The 19,397-nt window shown below is 36.5% G+C and overlaps 1 protein-coding gene and 1 long non-coding RNA gene across 2 annotated transcripts in view; one reads left to right on the forward strand and one right to left on the reverse strand.

Annotated features, from left to right (window-relative positions):
* Positions 1-19,397, reverse strand: part of LOC139821265 (interleukin-1 receptor accessory protein-like 1-B) — a 175,023-nt gene that overhangs the window by 58,445 nt on the left and 97,181 nt on the right. Inside the window, exon 2 of the mRNA XM_071792172.1 lies at positions 15,801-15,982. Within this exon, the coding sequence (XP_071648273.1) occupies positions 15,801-15,982 (182 nt within the window). The remainder of the gene's footprint in view (positions 1-15,800; positions 15,983-19,397) is intronic.
* On the forward strand, positions 4,065-7,740 carry LOC139821267 (uncharacterized). Its single transcript, XR_011734222.1, has 3 exons — positions 4,065-6,744; positions 6,810-6,872; positions 6,982-7,740. It is a non-coding gene; the product is annotated as an uncharacterized lncRNA (long non-coding RNA).

The raw sequence follows: 19,397 nt of genomic DNA on the forward strand, positions 1-19,397 counted from the left end.
ATGTATATGTATATGATATATATATATATTTTTTTTTAATAAATTACGAAATTATTAAAATAGGAACATAAAAGATTATTTTCCTAAAATATCGTTAATTATTATTTTCAAAGAGTAAATTATTAACTGTCTGACATTTTACAATTTCCCAAAGGCTCAATAAAAATACTCATAAAACGCATAGCGAGTGCAATTTCACTTTAAATTACGTCCCAAGAAACACTCTCAAAGAATTATAAATATTTAGTCGCTTTAACTGTATATACATGTACACTTTGCAATTTCTTAATCCTCTTACAATTTCTATATGCTTCCTCCTTTTCTTCGGTTGACGCTTAAATATAAATTTATTTCAAAGGCAAAACGAAAAATGTGCTAAAAAAATTTAAATAAAGATTGTCGCTATTAATAAAGGAGGATCAATAGGTGATCTCAGTCCTTATTACAATCGTCGCAACCAATGAATAAATCTATCACGAAAAAAACATTATAATGAACCGAGCGCGCGGAAAAATATCGTCCGTGTACTCCGTGTAAAAACTGCGGATACACGATGAAAAGTTATACGGAGGAAGGATGAAAGGGTGCCAGACGCTAGTCGTTAGCCAATGGTATTTCAGCGTCCAGCCGAAGAAATACCTTGTTTCATTTCAAGAGATGGAAATTGCGACGAGGAGAGAAATAAAGAGACTCCCGCAGGCTTGATCCCCTTGTATTTGCGGACGCCATTCGCAAATTAAAACCGCGAGTCTATGATGGGGTGTGCTAGTCGAAACCGTACCCGATATTACTTATATAAAATAAGTCAGTTGAAATGATAGATTTTTCGAAGAATTCCGAGTCGATCTCTTGGCGAAAGATTTGACAAAGTTCGTTATTTTTGCTGCATATCTTTGGTCTTTAATGTTAATTATCTGCGTTAATTATCGTTAAATTGAATTTCTGTTGAATTGAGCATCGATTCTTAGTTAAACTCCATAAAAAGTAAGACTTAAAAATTTATAATAGCTTTGTTATAAATTTTATCATCATGTCTATATTAAACAATGTACGATATATCGTAATTCGCTAATTAACGGCGCGTTCCTAATAAGAATATTGTATGATTAAATACAATTTCACAGCAGATTACATCTCAATATCTACAATTCGCATCTAACGACCTGGCGCTGTAATTAACTACCTATCTGGAATCTGATATCCGTAGCATTGCATCTGAATGCAGCGTAACGCGCGTTTACCATGAGGAGCTTTCCGCGGAATCGATCCCGCGATCACGTCCGCGGACGCGATCAGCATCCTTTCCCGCACGGGGGAAACTCCCGCGGCGTGGTACTCAAGTTTCCGCCGCGCGCAGAAATATCCCGAGACGAGAGAGATATAGCGCCCGAGGCACACGGGACTGCACTACTAATTGCATCGCTCGCAGCATCATCATCGCCATCGTCGTCCTCCGCGACGGAACTACAGCTGCACGCGGGCTGCACGGCGCTCACGTCCGATGCGCGGCAACATCGGCCGCACGATGCAATTAGGCTTGAGATATTGCCTCCGGTAGTCATGACCGGTCTCCTCTCTTCCTTCGCCTCTCCCCTTTGTGCCTGTGTTCTAAATCGACGTATGGGTATTAATGCGGGTTATTAGCAATAAGCCGCGGAATCATATTCTAAGACGCGGTGATCGCGTGATCCCGAGATATACGCGTATTCCGCGTATTTTTAGACCGCGAGTTGGCACGTCCGAGATTCTTGGATTTCGGACATTCGATCACTCTGGAAAGAGCATTCAGTAGGCGCAATTTCGGGATTTTGGAATTTGATACCATGTTTTTAGATTTTTCGATACATATATTTTCGTCGTACTCGGGGTTTCTGTTTTTTTTTTCAATAATTTTTTAAATTTATTTCATAAATTCAATTTCAGATCTGCTTGAATTTCAGATTCAGATTCTCGGATCTCGAGACTCCTTTGAACACATTTGATCTGTTTGAAAAGAGAATCCAGTAATATTTTCGGAATTTTTAAATTTAATTCCATATTTCTAGATTTTTGATATAAATTCTCTTGACACCTGATTTCTCTGATTTTCTTCGGTACTTTTTAAATATATTTTGTGTACTCCATTTCAGATCCGTTTGTTTTGACGTCCTTACGTGGCTATTTACTACGCGATAATGATCCTCCTGAAAGTAAATGTTTCGGCGTAGCGAAATTTACGAGGATTCGGGACTTTACGACAAGAGAGATCGTAAGGGTAAACAGCACACCCGCCCAACTCTTAAAGTTCGCGCGTATCGTAAATCGAGTACCCAAAAGGCCGGCGGCGATAAAGCGAACGGCGTCGCCGAGTTGTAAACCCCCGAAGTGGTGGGTGCAAATGATAGTTGCGAATGGGGTGCGAAGAGGAGGAAAGAATCGACGGACGGGTGACGGGGGTGGTTTGATACTCGTCGAAACGAGAAAGAAATTAGGTGGAGCGCTGGAGGTGACGCGCGGAATGATCGCATGAAAATTTATCGGCGGTAGTATGTCGGCGGTGTGTCAACAGGGGGGTTTGACTCTCCGAGGGCTGCTCGCATTCAGAAATCTCTTCCTTCCCACGAAATCCTTTAACATCTTCAATATCCCTGCGAGGCTAAATTTTCCTTTTGACAATGTTAAATTCTTTCGGTAATTTTTTTCAATACAAATTGTGTTGTGACTGCAGAAAGATAAAATTGTATAATTATATGTACATTTAATTCTGCAAAGAGATTTTATGTTTACCATCGTTTAATAATTATATTTATACAATATGTATTATTTCTGAAATATATCATGTAAGTGAAACAATAGCCGTTCGAAAATATCACGTGTTTTTCATTCTTTTGTTATGAAAGCTTTTAAAACATTCGTACGGTAAACATACGTGTAGTAAATTAAAAAAGATTCGCAGTGTTTTTGATAGAACAATAAAAAATATAAAATATTTTTTATTTTATATTATGTGTGATTTTAAAATGTTAATATTTACATTACGCTAACTTTAATTGTTATATACATCAATTTATTTTATATTATTTTCATAAACATTTTTCAATAATTATATTACATCACAACATCACACACACAATATAATTATTATCTATTTAAAAAGTTTATAAAACAATATAGTAACTAACAAGTAATATAGTAATTAACTAGAATTATATATGTGTAAGATAAATAGTATATACAAATATTTAGTAAATATATGTAGGTAAATAAGGTAAAAAATATTTATATATATTTCATATTTTTTATTTTTTTATAAAATGTAAATGTATATGGGGCGCGATATACATGGCGACGTTAACGTTCGAATCGAAGTTTGCAAAAGGAAGATTCCAAGTGGTCGCCAGAGCTGTTCCCTTCCTCCGTCTCGCTGGACGCACCGATGCGTCCGGATAATAAGTGCCGTCGCCGACCGCGGCATTTATGATACGCGATGCGCTTCTACGAAGTGAATTGATCGCGGATTCGCGGAACATCATCTATCCACCTACCTACGCGCACCTCGCGCGCAAAACGTCAGATTAAATCGACCCAATTCCCCGACGCTAGTAATTCACCGCGCGTAACTGAGCGCCCGTAATTCATGAATCCATCTCCCGCGGACCCCCGCAATTGCGCGCGCCACCAGATTGCTGCTGCACGCACCGTACTCGCTCCGTGCACGCCGTCTCGGAGTCGATTCTCCGTAATATTTTTAAGCAAAAAAAAAAAAAAAAAATTTGACCCTATATATAAACCAGGTTCCTCCCTTAAATACACGTTTTAGTTTTATTTGCGCACCACGTTCCGCGCCCGACTCGCATTCGCTGTTAAATCTTTGACACTTTCACGAGTCTAATTATATAATTGAATTTATTAAATAACATTTATATTTAATAATTTTCTGCTTTGCATAATTATGTGTTGTGAAAGTCTACAATTGTAAAATAATAATAAACAATCGCGGATGTGTGTGTGTGTGTGCGTATGTCGCGTTTAGCAAACAATAAGTTTGATTCATGCGAATCTACATAACAATGAATAATTAAGATTTCTTTCAATTTTTTCTAGCGCCAATGAACCACTTGTCGGATGGATAGAGAATATGTTTGGGCCACTAGGCCTTATGGTGACTTCGCTACTTGGAATCACAAGATTTTATCGTTATACTCCCGATTTCGGAACAAATATAGTGCCCGTCAACTTTGCGGTAATTTTTTAATCGCTAGTGCGTGGGACGTCTTTAATCGATTCAGGTATGATCAGGTATTTGACCAACATCTCCGTAACTAATTTACTCTAAATTTTATTTCTTCTATTTTGAACATTGAGATGGAGAGAAAGCGACGGAGGAATGAAACGAAGAAGGAGAAGAGGTGCCGAGCGTGCGTGAGCTGGACAGATCGTCCGCCGCACGGCAAGAAGAAGGAAAGAGAAGGACGGGGTGGGGGGGAGAACGGAGAGAGAGGAATACGGAGATGGGGTAATAAAGTATCCAGATCGGCCGTCGCACGGCAAGAGGACGGAGAGAGGAGGACGAGGGGGGGGGGGGAGAATGGAGAGTGAAAGGTGATGCCCATGTAACCAACGTGGGACCATGTGAGATTATATGCCATGTTGTAATTTTTATTAAGGCAATCATATTTTCTCAAAGATCAAAAGTGAAATTCTTTGCGCGTCGAAAATTTTAAATATTTTAAATATTTTCTCTCCGAATCTCGAGATACGATTTTATAGTCAGACTTACGACACATCCGTGTAGGGTAGACCGGGGCACGTTGTCACATCGGCTTTATTTAAAAAACTAATAACCAGAGAGCACAGTACCCGTCATTCCCAAAACGTGTTAGTGTATGCCCATCTTTGGTGTGTTTACAGTGTTGAGATTGCTCCAGCCGTGTTGACGTAAAATCAACTTGAAAGTTTTTTGCGACCTTAAGTAAAATTTTATTGTTTAATATTCAACGTACTGGACATGAAGCTTATGTTTTTTCAGAATAGACCTTTATATTATCGTAAAGTATGTACTTTTATCTACCGCGTGCAATACCTAATCTTATGAATATCTCAAACGTGTCGGCCATGAGGCTGTTTAAAGTAAAAAAATGCCCTCGGGGCACGTTGTCACGACGTTGATGGGAATCTCGTGCGAATCTTCGGATGACGATAACGAGTAAAAATATTTTATGTTTAATCACCGACATAATTATTAAAAAAAAAATGTGTATCAATAAGTTACGCATTCGAGTGGAATTCTTGTATTTAGATTAAGACGAAAACTTCGTGCTTTTTGTACTTTTTTGAAATAAAATAAATGTTTCTGTGAAGGATTTTACTTTTTTACATTGCAGCGCACTATAATATATTGATATTTACGTTGAATACAGTTTGGATAACATTTTGCATGCAATTACATTTGATGTGACAACGTGCCCCGGTCACCGGGCACGTTGTCACAAGCGACCTGTCGTTATTTATTGTTATGTAACAACTGTAGAGTAACAATCACACAAAATTCGATACTGTCCAATTGAAGCTGAGGGTTCACTCGAAATTTTGGCATATCAAAGTACTCTTAAATATTGAATGTAAAAAATACAAAAAATATTGAACCAAATGTGTGACAACGTGCCCCGGTCTACCCTAATAATAAAATCCTGTCTCTTTTCGCTATAAATTCTTTACAGTCATTTTGATGCTTTAACCAAGGTTATTATTATAGCCTCGACATTTTCGCATAAGAGTTTTCGTCTTAGAATGTTCCACATAATTTGTCAGTTAAACGGTGTCCGGTCTTTTTGGGATACGCTGTATATACACAGAAATAACATTAGACTATACTAATTGTAAGATCCAAGCTTGGACTGTAAATGGCATTTTATACTAATTTGATTAACAAATAAAGTTAACAATGGATATTGTGAATACGCAATATAATCTCAAATCTATTATATAAATATAAATTCTATATTATAATGTACAATTATTGCGAAATAAATGCATTTAAACAGTTAAAAAGTTTTTCTTAAATATAAACGTGTAAGCCTAATAATATTGTTCCACTTGCGGTGAAAGGGCCACGTTCACCGTTATAATCGTAGCCAAAAGTTTCGCGGGCGTTCGGCTGTCTTTCCGTACAGCGCGACCTTCTCTCCACTCTACAATTTTTAGCATAGACTGTACAGTGTTGCCACTTCTATAATTAAGCAATATTAAGCAATAATGTTAAATATTATTGATGAGGTACGATTTAGGCGGTACGCATTCGACAACTCTCCCTTACTTGTTTATGTTAATAACAAGGTTGTAAAAGTGCTAATAATAAACTTGTCTGAAGAAACCTTGACTTCTCATTTCTTCGGGGAATTTCTCACGGAAACGGGAGTGGTCGCATACGCTATAAAAGAGCAAGTTTTCTCCTATAGTCTTCAAAGTCTTCAAGTTCGAACAGTGAAAGTGACAGTGCAAGGATGAAGTTAAAAATTACGTTTCCATGTGTCAGGGTAAGTATTTTATGCTATGCATTAATAAAATTTGTGCATTAATTTGTGTAATAATTTTTTGTTTTTATTTTTTTAGTGCATAAAAGTTGGTCGGTTGAAGGTTGTGGAGGTACCTCAATCGAGGATGCAAATGGAAGTAGAATTTCAATTTACTCCATACGAGCGGGCATCTCCGAGAATGAGGTACCTTTTTAATGGGTCATCGTTCGAGGTGCCCGTACACATGGAGGTGAGTACAGATTACATTTAAGTTATACGATTTTATTAAATAATTTATTAATTAATCTGTTACAGCCTGATGTCGTGCGCGAGGGGGATTTTCCTCTTCCAGGGGTGTACATGCACTTCATTCCGGAGGTACGTGATTTGTATATACATATGTACGTGCGTGCGTGCGTGCGTGTGAGTGTGTGTGTGCATTTGTGCGTGCGTTTTTTAAATAATATTTTTTGTTCAAAATTTACAGCATGATTTGAACGAGAGGTACCTTTATGAAAGGATGAATGTATATCATATAGATTTCGTTAAATTTGCGTCTGGCGCTGACACGGAGAACCCAACCAAAATGCACGTACATTTCGGCATGTTGACGGTGAGTTTTTTAAATAATATTTTATTTAAAAAAATATAATTATATATAATAATGCTAAGTAATTCATATTTATTATATATATTTTTTATAGATGGTCCGGTATTTCAATAAAGGACCCGCCACGCTCTCGCCAAAGGTATGTGTGTGTGTGTGTGTGTGTGTGTGTGTGTGTAATTTAAAAAATTAATTTTTTATAAATTGATTTTTTTCAGTGGGTGATAGACGTCCCGGGCACGGGGCGATTACATATCGACAGCATACACCATCCAGAGATGCAGTTAAACGGGGAGATATCCCTGGTCTTTTGCCCGCCGGCGGTTAGTATATTCATTATTAATAGCATACATATAATTTTTTAAAAGTATATACAATTTTTTAATAATTTATTTTTTTCAGAATCACTTTATTCGATATAATAGTGGAAGGTTACATCAATAAACACTTACAACTGTTGGTACAAGTGGAGAGGCTGTGGCGACGAGCATGCATCAACCGTTTATGGTACGAGTGGTACGACGACGTGTTCTACCTAACACGTCTTTTCGGGCTCCAGCCCTATGAGGAGTTCTGAGCCCGAAGATTAGAGTTAAAGGAGGCTCGCGATTTTGAGTGGCGACACTTATCTCTTCCTCAAAACTGCAATCGGTTACAATACCTGTATCTTGTAATTGCTTCGGCGTATATTGAGTTCCCGAATATTATAATCACTACTTACAATTACAATTTACATTATCTCTCTTCGATAAGAGCGATGTAACGAAACAAATTTTTGTTTGAATGCAATAAATAAATTCAATATTTAATAACAGCAAATTTAAAACAGAAATGATTATTTCTTAAATACTTATTTACCTGTTTTTGTAAATTTAATGTTTTTTTTTGTTTTATCTTGCACAAGGGACAAAACAGATACACTTTTATATTTGGCATATGGTGTTGTAACGTAATCTTTTTCTATCTATAATAATATAAATTAAATTAAAATCTTTAATGTTTGATATAATTATATACATAAAGGTTTATTATAAAGAGAGCTAACCTTTTCTTCCTTGTTTCTTTTCTCTCTATTTTTTCTTTCTTCTCTCTTTCCTATTCTGTTCCTCTTGCCTTTTTTCGGAAATTTTTTTCGACATCACTTATTTTTTTTTACAAGCTTTCGTTTCTTTGCCTCTTCTTTTACGATTTCAAGAAGTATTTCATCTATGACCAGTTTTATCCATGTTATAGTTTTTTCATACTTTATGAATACTTCAAGAAGTTTCTCGTCCATACCATCATCCAAAACTAAAGAATTTAAAGAATGTTATTTTTTATTTAAAAAAAATTAAATCATTATATTTATATAATAATTTTTTTAAATTTACTTTTTCTAAATTCTTCAATTTCTTTCTTTTTATTATCCATTTTCTTAATTTCTGAATAAAAATATCCGGAATCTTCGTGTACTACAATTTTTTTTCTTATAGATTAATATCTTCTTAAAGTATTAATACTTTAAATGACATTTCTTAAAATGATATTTATTATGTGAACCTTTCGTATATAATTAGAAAAGTTGCCAATAATTAATACTAAATTGTCAAAAAATATCAATTTATGAAAAGTCTCAATTGTTAAGACTTGAGATGTAGTCCTTAAAGGTTAAAATTTTAAAATATTGGCAATTTTTCTAATTCTATTCTTCAATCTTCCCTATTTCATATTTTCTACATACATACACACATACACACATACCGATATTTTTTAAAATAGCGATTTTTCGACGTTTTAGAACATTCTAAACACATTGGCAGCGGCAACTAAAAAAAAATTTTTTTTAAGAAAACAAAGCTTTTTCTATGAGGAAGCAAAAAAAAAAGAAAAAAACTCTGGGAAGGTTTTGGTAGCAGAAGAATTAAGGCTGGGAATTCCGCGCATATAAAAGCCTCTTAGTGGAGTTACGAAACTAGCGATCTAGAACGCCTGCCTCAGCTATACGACGTTGTGTCTTTTCTAAGCATTCTAAACATTCCTATGTAAAATAAGATCTTTCCGGATTCATACAATGGCAATAATAAAGTTCAATTTTAACAATTCAAGCAATAAAAAACATATATTGATACATATTGAAGTACTGCGTTTCAAGAACAACATATTGATATTGAAGTGTTATGTTTGTTTCAATGTAACGTTTTATTTGATAAGATAAAAAAATTTGAAATACAATATTGCACGAGTGCGTATCGCACAATTTTTCATCGTCCGTTCCATCGCAAATATCAGAATTTCGCAGTACCACAGACACTCTTGCGGATTGACCGGCTTTCGGATGCTGCGCGCGTCTGGATCGCCTTTGTAACGACGGGAATCGATCTCGGCGGCGACAAAGAGAGTCGGGCGGCGATTGGCAACAACGTTTCACCCGGGGCGAATCGCAATTTGGCGAAAATCGAATTCATCGTCGTCGTCAGGACGATCGCGGGGGGTTCCGCCGGACGATCGGGTTTCTGTTTCGCCGAATAATAACTGCCAACGGGCGCGTGGACGCGGACGTGAATTTATACACGCGCGGAGTCGGAATGCACCGCGAAAATACCTGGGGCGAAAAATTGCAGCGTCGATCTCTGTCGACGCGTTGGTTTGCATTTGTTACGCGGAACCCGGGCGAGAAAAAACTGTCCGCGCCGCGCCGCTGAAATTGCGACAATTTGATTCGCCGTAGGTACGTTCGCCGTAGGTTGATCAATGAAACGGCCCGGCGGAAATTAGTTGTCGCGTACACGACGATAATGCGCGGTGATAAAAGCGAACCGGACAGCTTCCCGCGAATTATTCGGCAGTTACCGTCCAAATATGTCGAGCTTGAGCTATAATTTTATAAGCGTATTTAATCAAACAGATGTGGATTACACGAATAATCGTACTGTTTGGGTAGAAATCAGCAAAATTTCGCACTTCTATATGAATAATTATTCTATATATATTATATACATACATATACGTGTATAATGTAAATGTAAAATTGATAAAATAATGGCAAATTCGATAAAGATTTTAAATCACGTATGTGTGTGAATTCCAATAAAAAAAAAACCTAATAATAAATCGTACTCAAAGAATTAGTTACAGCTGGAAAGAGACAATTTAATAAGTGCATTGAAAAGATAAAACTTAATATTCTAATAGTCCAATTTAGAATATATACAAATATTAAATTATTAAAATATTTTATTTAATAATTCGAGATATTTAATATTCCGTTAAAAATGTATAAAAATTTTCTGCAGGATTAAGAAAGCTTAAATATTTGAAATGTCTGCAAATTAGGAATTTAAAACTCTTTTCGGATGGAAAATGAATTAAAAACTCTCTCGTTGGTAGAAAATGAATTGAAAACTCTTTTAACCCTAATAAGTCACACTGAGTTTACCCAGCGTAAATACACCCCAGCGTTTTTTTGACTTCGAAAACGACCCAGTAAACCAATGGAAATGGGCCTTGTGCCACTATCTACAGGTAGTTGGGACCTTCTAGTATCGTCCCCGTCGGTAATATATTTTTCGGCCCGTTAGTTCTCTCTCGGCAGCCGTTCAAAGTGAGCGTCTCGGAATTGTGGGGTGTATTTCACCCAGTGTGACTCATTCGTAATAATTTGAGTTTTTTGAGTATTTTTTTTTCGTTTCTCGTTGTTCCAAAGTGAAGAGGCAAGTACACAGTTGTGTTTTTCGTTGCTTAGAATTTTTAAAAAAATTTTACTGTGTAATTATTCATGAAAAGTAGATGGCTTATAACTTGCGCTCCCGTACAATTCGCGAGGAATTGCTTGAGGAGTCCGAAGAACAGCCAATTCGATGGCCTATGCGAACATTTTTCGGCATACTAGACCAAGCCGCAGTCAATGCACGAATTTTGCTTAAATGCAAAAATAGCGTGCGAGGAGACACCAGTAACGTGACGGCAGAGTCGTGCCTTAATTAAATATATTTACATTTGATCAAGGCACACCTGCAAGAACGATACACAATATCAACAATTCGCAAGGACGTCAAATGCGGTATTGCAAATATCCTGCACCTCCAGGACAGGCCTGCATTTGGAGAGGACCGCCCAAAATTGGATAGACAAAAAAAATGTAAAATTTGCCCGAAAGAAACTGATAAAAAGACGAGCTCCATGTGTCCCACTTGCCTTCGACCGATGTGCGACAAGCATCGGGCATATTTATGCGTTGAATGTGCCTATGGCATCGAATAAAAACCTTTTCATTTACTTAAAGTATGTAATTTGCAACGTAAATATATTTTTGTCATATTTTTTAAACCATTTTTCATAAATATATTGCTATTTTTTCCATAAAAATGTCTTTTTTATTTTTCCGCAAAAAGTCGCACCTTTATACCTCAAAATAAATATACTTTTTGGAACGGCCGCATAAACTGCAATAATCAGTGAAAAGTGCATCATCTGAGGATGAAAAAACCGTTTAAAAAATTAAAATATCTTAAAAATTGAAAAAGTTACATTATAGTTTTTTTGTGAAAAATGGCACTTTTCCGACTTTTTTTTACAACAATTTTTTTACATATGTTAAATTAATTTTTTGCAAATCAAACCTATACAGTCTTTTTAAGGAAGACTTAAACTACTACAGGATATTTTTTTTTTAAGGTTCATCTACAATTTTTTATACACGTGCAAACACGCTGGGGTGTATTTCACCCAGTGTGACCGGTACGGGATTCTCGGGAAGTGTGACTCATTAGGGTTAAGCAATCGCATTCGCAATGAAGGACTACGCATCGGAGGCGACAGTAATCCGTTGCACTTATGCTGATATGGTCGAGTCGAACACAAACGTCAAGCGCGCGTGGCACTGCCTTTGTTTCGAAGAACCCCGATTAAAGTTTCCCCGAACGCGTTCCCGTAATTTAACGACGCCTTTAACAGCACCTACCTCGAAAAACAGGCCAGACAAAATAGTCGTTGTAATGATAACCCTGATACGCTTCGCTTGTCGTCCCAAGAACCGGCTGATAAGCCAACGAGGCGCGATTAAGACAATTGTTAACGTTTTGCCGACACCTAGCTCGCTAACGAGTGACTCATCAATTGGCAACTATAAAAAAAAAAGAGTGAAATCTATTCCAAATAAAGGAATCACGTTTCTTGAAAAGTACACATGAATATTTTATCCTTTTCTAGCCCTTGTGCAATCATTCTCTTTAATCTAATCTTACTTTTCTATGAAGATAACGATACTATGTACGTAGGTAATAAAATACAAGTAATGAATTTTTTAAACCATATGTATCTTCTTAGAATACGTTCAAAAATTCTCGAATATCTTGTGTGGCGAGGAAGTCTCATTATAAGATTGAAAGCTATCCCTTTTTTCCAATCTTTTGGGAGAATGCAAAGATTAAGAACCATAAGAACACGCGATTTCCTCTTGCAATTGCGGCGGCCGCGCTCTTCCGAAAGTCAAACTGCGGCACATCTGGGACGCGTCATCGGTGAACAGATGCGGAGCGGTGCATACCGCGGCGAGTGAACTCTTCCACGAAGGAGATTCGATTGGCCGTTCGCGGAATCTTCTACCTACGCACCTCGCTCGATCGCGTAACGCAGAAGACAGAGGAGAGAGAAAGAGAGAGTACGAAAGAGGTCGGGTCGTATCAATTTTCCTGGCTGGCAATTTTCCGCGAAGCGATTGCTTTCTCAGCTCATGTAAGGAATTTATTCATTAATCCGGTCCCAAGGCACGCGAGGAAAAGCGTTTACTCTCGATTATTCTTATATTTGCATGATCTTATTCTCTTCATTTTGCACAAAGTACGTTCGACACAAATATAGGACCAATGTAAATATACAGGATTTATAGAATCAATATAAAACAGAAAAAATTCCAACGGTATACATGTTTGACTTTTTTTTAGTTAGTAGCTATATAAAGATATATATAGGTATAAGATATAGATATGTCATTGAATTACTGGATAAGTGAATCTATAAAAATCGGTTTTTCACGAACGAATTTACCAAATACAAATATACGCGATAAATTGTTTTAACTAGAAAATATTTCAATGCTATATTCTTCAAACCTGTAAATTTTCTGATCTGTAAGATCATCTTTGATGTAGATTGATTGTAATGACTGAAAAGTATTTCGACGACGGATAAAGTGTGAAGAGATAAAGAATTGAGCGGCCAACTTCAACGTGTGTACAAAGAGCTAAACGTCGCCGGTTTGGAATTCTCTCGGACGACTTCCGGCAAATTGCTGGACGAACTGGAAGTTGGTTATATCGACAGACGGGACGAGGAAGAACGGCGACGACGACGCCGCGGTGCACGAATGCGTGTTAAATCGAGGGGTTTAGGAGCCGTTAGACGACCGGAAGCGCGGTCACTTCTACGATGAATATTAACTCGGCAATTCGCCCTCGTCGCTCGCGAAAAGACGCCCCGGCGAAATATTTCCAAAAAACGACGTTTTCCAACTGAATTCTAACACGTTATCACGACGATTTTCCGTGATAATTTTGTCTTGTAGAATCAATAAAGTGAGTAATCCCCCTGAATTTCTTACTCATCTCTCCCTCTTCCCCATACACATTTATGGAAATTGTTTTTAATTATAATAAAATTAAAAATTTATTTGAAAAATATATTAATTAAAAATTAAAAATTAACTTTGAAAAATATATAAATATATTTATATATTTATATCTCGTATTTGTGTGTATGTGTAATAATACATGAATGTATTACGTAAAGTGTGTATAATTAAATGTATAATTAAATTAATGACGTAAAATTTATATTTTCCATGTTTTAAGCTTTATAATGCGTATAAGTATTTAAAAAATTCACGAATATTATGAACACATTAAGGACAATTAAGGAAAAAATTAATAGACATTGTAATATTCATCAACATTTAACGATTTCAATAAATGTATAGTGAATGTTATTCTTCTGCTTCCCTGACTTTTCTATTCAAATCCCAAAAATTTGATGACCATTCCCGAAATAAATGATTCGTGTCTCCGGTCGGGAAATGCAGTTCCGATGTCATAAAACTCGAGGTGGCTCTATAATACAACACTTTTAAAGGCCCAGCCTGCCGTGCCGTGACCGAAAACACGCGCTGGAAAAGCGACTGACTGCCCGGAACTGATCAAATCCTACAGATAGGGAGATTTAATTGAAATTTCGGATCGATACATTCGCGGGCGTTTGATACGCACCCGCTGTGTTATCTCGCGTTATCGCGAGCTGGGATAAACGCGACGGTGACTTTCGGAAGAAGCGATTATCGATCCACCGCTGATAAGAAGAGTAACGAAATCTTTTTTATTTGAGAAAAAAAATTGATTTTTGATAAATTATTTCTCAGTATTTCGTTTTATCTCGTATTATCTTTTACTATCTTAAATCTATCGCTCGTGCCGTTTCTCGACGATCCATACATATGTTTTCTTTACATTGTAAGGTTGAAAAACAGAAGAAAAAAACAGGAAATAAAGGCGATTATATATTGTTTATAAAATAAACTCAACGTTCATCCTCTATATATTCAGATCTCGACAACTTTTATCCGAATTCGTATTGTGCGACGAAAGAAACGTTCGTATATAAAACGGTAAGAGAGATTTTTTCCAGAATAACAAAGGTTCCGGACGCTGAAAAAGATCCGGAAAGAATCGCAGAGGGGGGTCTTCTCTCCCGTACGAGCCGATATTGTATCCCTGGCGGGATCTCGACATGACAGTATCATGATGACGAGGCTCTTTGACACGGATATCGAAAGCGAGTATCGTTTTGTCGGCGATTGACGTTTTGCAACGCTTTTTGCGACAACTCGTCCCCGATCGGTCAGTACCCTCCTCCGCGTCCGCCCTGCCCCCCCTTTATTTTGAATGGGAGCGTCAAAGGCGGATCTTCGTGTGATCATCCGAATTTTGTGCTCTTTTTTTCGATCGCTGCAGCGATAGCGGATCCAATCGAACGCGTGCAGTTTTCCGATTGATGCATTCCTCTTTTCGTTGTTGTTATTGTAAACGTTTAAAAAAATCCGATTACTCCTCCGATTGTAAATATAATCGTTAGATATCTCTTGAAAAATTCGATGATATAGAAAGGAATTTTAGAAAGATACATTGAATATAAGTTACGCCCCTATAGAATTTCAAGCGAATAAAATCCTGTAATTATAAAAATTAATCTTTTGAATATACATATTATACTATTTAATTAAATGTATATTTATATTATTTGATCTTTTAAATAATATAAAACATTTTAAAGCTGAATATATAACGAAACAAATCAATGGAAAGTTTATGTTTATGCTATAATAAAGTCATATTAATTCAATTTTAGTAATCTCTCTGTCACGTCGATTAGACTAATCTAGAAGAAATCGTCTCATAAATATATCGATTTTTAATTAAGATACTTGGCTGCAATTGCATATGCAAATTATGCAGCGATACAGGAGAGGTACCTGCGTATTATAATATTTCAATCACTCTCCGCGAATGACTCCTTTGATGTCGATCTTACTATTCATCGTTATCTTGTTCTCATTCCACGCGACGTATTTCTATTAAATGTCGAATGGAGGTACGGTAAGGATCCTCCTTTGAGCTCCCAATGTAGGCTGATGGATGAATCTCATCAGGTTTATCCTAGGATATCCTACTTACCGAGTACAGACAGAGTGATGTCGCCCTCCAAAGTGGTTGTGTCGTTACGTGCCTGGCAGGAGTACCGTCCCGCATCCGAGGCTCTCATCTCCTGCGTGTAGATCGTTTGATTCGCGCTCTCGGGATACAGGATAAAGTGACTCTCGCCACCCGGCCAAGGGTAAGCCCTGTTATCCTTGTACCTGGGACAGAAGTAACATAAACGTATTATTATGGTTACGAGCAAATGATCTCCACTGCTTGTCTGCCAGGGGTAAAAATGTTAAAAATAAATACACAGGAGGGTGTTAAGAGATCGACACACCGGGCTTTTCTTAAATGCTGTTCAATATTTTAGGAGTTGAGTTTCTGAAGAAAAGTGGTATAAACAATATGGGCTCAAAGGCCTTTACGGAAATACGAGGTGTTGAAAATTCTAAAAAATTATCGTTTCTTCTGCTAAACGAAAGACGGTTTCATTTTCTATACCTTCGATAATACGAGCAATGATAAATTTACATTACGCAAAATAATATAAGAAAAGAGCGGAAAGCATTTCTAGATACAAAGCTTTATCTTTTAATTCATTTCTTTCATTTTTTCAGTTCGTTGTTAAAGACAAGTTATATTTTTTCATTAAAAACATTTTTTTCTTTTTGAGGAAAAGCGTTTATCGAGTGAATGTTTTGAAAATTGACGAAAGAAAGGCAGCGGGCGGGATATTTTTCAAGAAACAATAATTTTTCGCGAAGAAACGGCGGCCGATCGTCTTGAAACGCGTCGCACTCAAGAACAAGCCCGATATTTCCGGGACGGGAATATCGATGGCTGTTCTTGAGAGCATTCGTTCCGCCGTAAAGATAAAAGTCGAGAGAACGAGCGCTCCTCGACAAACACTCAAAGTAAGGAAGAATCAGGAGCATTGAACCGTACGTGAAAATAAATCGTCTACTACGCCACCGCCGCGTCGCCGCCACCACCGCCGCAATGGCTTCGTTAATTTGTCGTTGCTGCTATTGCATTGCCTTTCCATTGTGTGCTGCCAATAATATCGTTAATAGTAATAGCAACGTAAAATACTCATTATTAGAGAATAGCTCAATAATAGCGATAACAAATGCAACGTAGCAATGAAGTATAATAATGGTTTATATACACTAATGCTAGAGAATATAATAATAGTAGCATAATATGTAATTGAATATTATTATAACAATACCTAATATATATAGCCGTTATAATCACGTCATTATACTCTTATCGTCAATATCTCGTAAAAACAACAATTTATTTTACAATAGTTCTGGTCCCACTTTCCAACGGGCGCGAATAAACTTCAGCTCCAATTTTTTTTTCTTCCGCGAGGACTGTATTTTTATCGTAATTTTCTAATTCGGCACCTGCGCTCCACACGTTGAACGATCCCGTTACGAGAGAGCAAAGTCTTCTCTCGTCCTTCAGGTAGAGATCAAGGATTCAACGACGTTCCCACGAGAGGGAAAGAAAGTCTCTCTCCACATAAATCAATTTCTAGGGCACTACGCAAATCCACTTTCGTTTTGCCGGCGGATCAAAGAGACATCACGCGTGGATCCTGCGAATTTGACTTACACCGGAAGTTTCTACCCTTGCTTCCTCCGAGAGGTAGTTGCATGGAAAAAGGGGATTTCTTATTCCCTAATTCTCTTCGATTTCTTAAGCGATGATTTTATTTCTCTGTTCTGCTGCGCAGCAATCATTAATTTCCCGCATAAGGATACTTCCCTTGCATCCTTGAATTCTTGCTCCTGGATACTTGAAAAAAATCAGATCGTCCCCCTTATGCCAATACCATGAATGTGCGGTTCGATCGAGGATTCGATAAATTTTGGAATTCGCAAATTCTGGGGATCAAAATTTTTCTTGCAGATACCTATCAATTTTTACTTCAAACTTAAATTTAATTGTAAAATAAGTTTTGATTGCCCTCTCCTCCTTTAGTCAGAAAAGCACATTCATAGTTTTAGGGAAGGATATGTTCTTGATTCTTGTTATTAATCTGATATCATCTGAGATCTTCAACTATAAATCTCAGAAGATAAATTTCAGGTATTAAAACCGCAAATATTTTGCGACTCCTATCAATCTTTGACTTTTTGCGTTTTTATATTTATATCTGCCTTAAATTCTTGGGCTCTTTCTGGGTTACTAAATCCTTGGTCCATGGATTCTCGTATTTGAGATCCTTGATATCAAAGCTCATTCAAAAGCTCAGAGTTTAATAAAAATTTTCAATCTTGAATCCTCAATCCTTGGATTCTACTTAAAGATGTATGTCAGATAGCTATATGTAGTATAATTTTGTTTTCTTGATTAAACATTGCAGTGTAGAGCTAATCTAAAAAATTATTCATAAACAACATAATATCATTGGGACAGAAAAAGCGTAAAAATCGCAATTTTGTCCCATTTTCGTACTTTATATTGTTTAAATAAATCATTAAAAAATTGAAAAAAAAAAATATAACCAGAAAATCTTAAAAAACCGTAATTGCAATTCTCGATGTCATAGAAGTGTACCATAAAAATTTCATTCATTTTTACCGTACATGAGTAGAGATACATATTATGATATTTACGCATGGGAAGTATATCTATATACAGGGTGTCCGAAAAATCGCCTACTCCACTTCGGGAGGTGATTCGGGACCCAAAAACAAGCAAAAAAGTTCATTCACAAACATAGGTCCGGAAATGAGCCGTTTCCGAGTTATAGCCACTTTTATGTTCAAAAATCGTAATTTAGAATCCGCTTGGCATCCCTCTTTCTTAATTATTTCTTAAATTAAAAATTTTTATTTTTAAATATTTTTAATTTTTTTAATTTTAATTTTTTTATTTTTTTCAATTTTTCAATATTTGTAAATACAATTACATTATTTTTAAAAGAAATCAGTTGTTTTCACGGCTACTTGAAATCAGTTGTTTTCACGGCTATTCAAAATCAGTTGTTTTCACGGCTACTTGAAATCAGTTGTTTTCACGCCTATTCAAAATCAGTAAGTAAATCACGGCTTTTCAATAAGTTTCAAATTATTATTTAACAACACCTTACTTTTAGGTTGTATCTAATCTTTCCGTATTCATCAATGGATCGTTTAAGTTTTAATGAATTAGCTGATATGCATCTTATGTATGGTCTTGCTCAAAGTAATGCTGCCGAGGCAAGAAGATTATACATCCAGTCTTTTCCAAATCGAGATGTACCGGGAATAGCGTCTTTTCGAAATGTAGACAGAAACTTGAGAGAATTTGGTAATTGTAATTAAAAAAAATTGAAAATAAAAATTTACGATTTTTGAACATAAAAGTGGCTATAACTCGGAAACGGCTCATTTCCGGACCTATGTTTGTATGAACTTTTTTGCTTGTTTTTGGGTCCCGAATCACCTCCCGAAGTGGAGTAGGCGATTTTTCGGACACCCTGTATATACAATTTCTGTAACTTTTAAAGCCCAAATCAGACTAGCGGCTCGCGGCCGCGACTGCGATTGCGATTGCGATTTCGTCTCTTGACTAATGAGAAATGTCCAAATTGCCAGCAGCTTCTTTCTCATTGGTCAAGGGACGAAATCGCAA

The sequence above is a fragment of the Temnothorax longispinosus genome, chromosome 11, assembly GCF_030848805.1.
Source record: "Temnothorax longispinosus isolate EJ_2023e chromosome 11, Tlon_JGU_v1, whole genome shotgun sequence".
Lineage (NCBI taxonomy): Eukaryota > Metazoa > Arthropoda > Insecta > Hymenoptera > Formicidae > Temnothorax > Temnothorax longispinosus.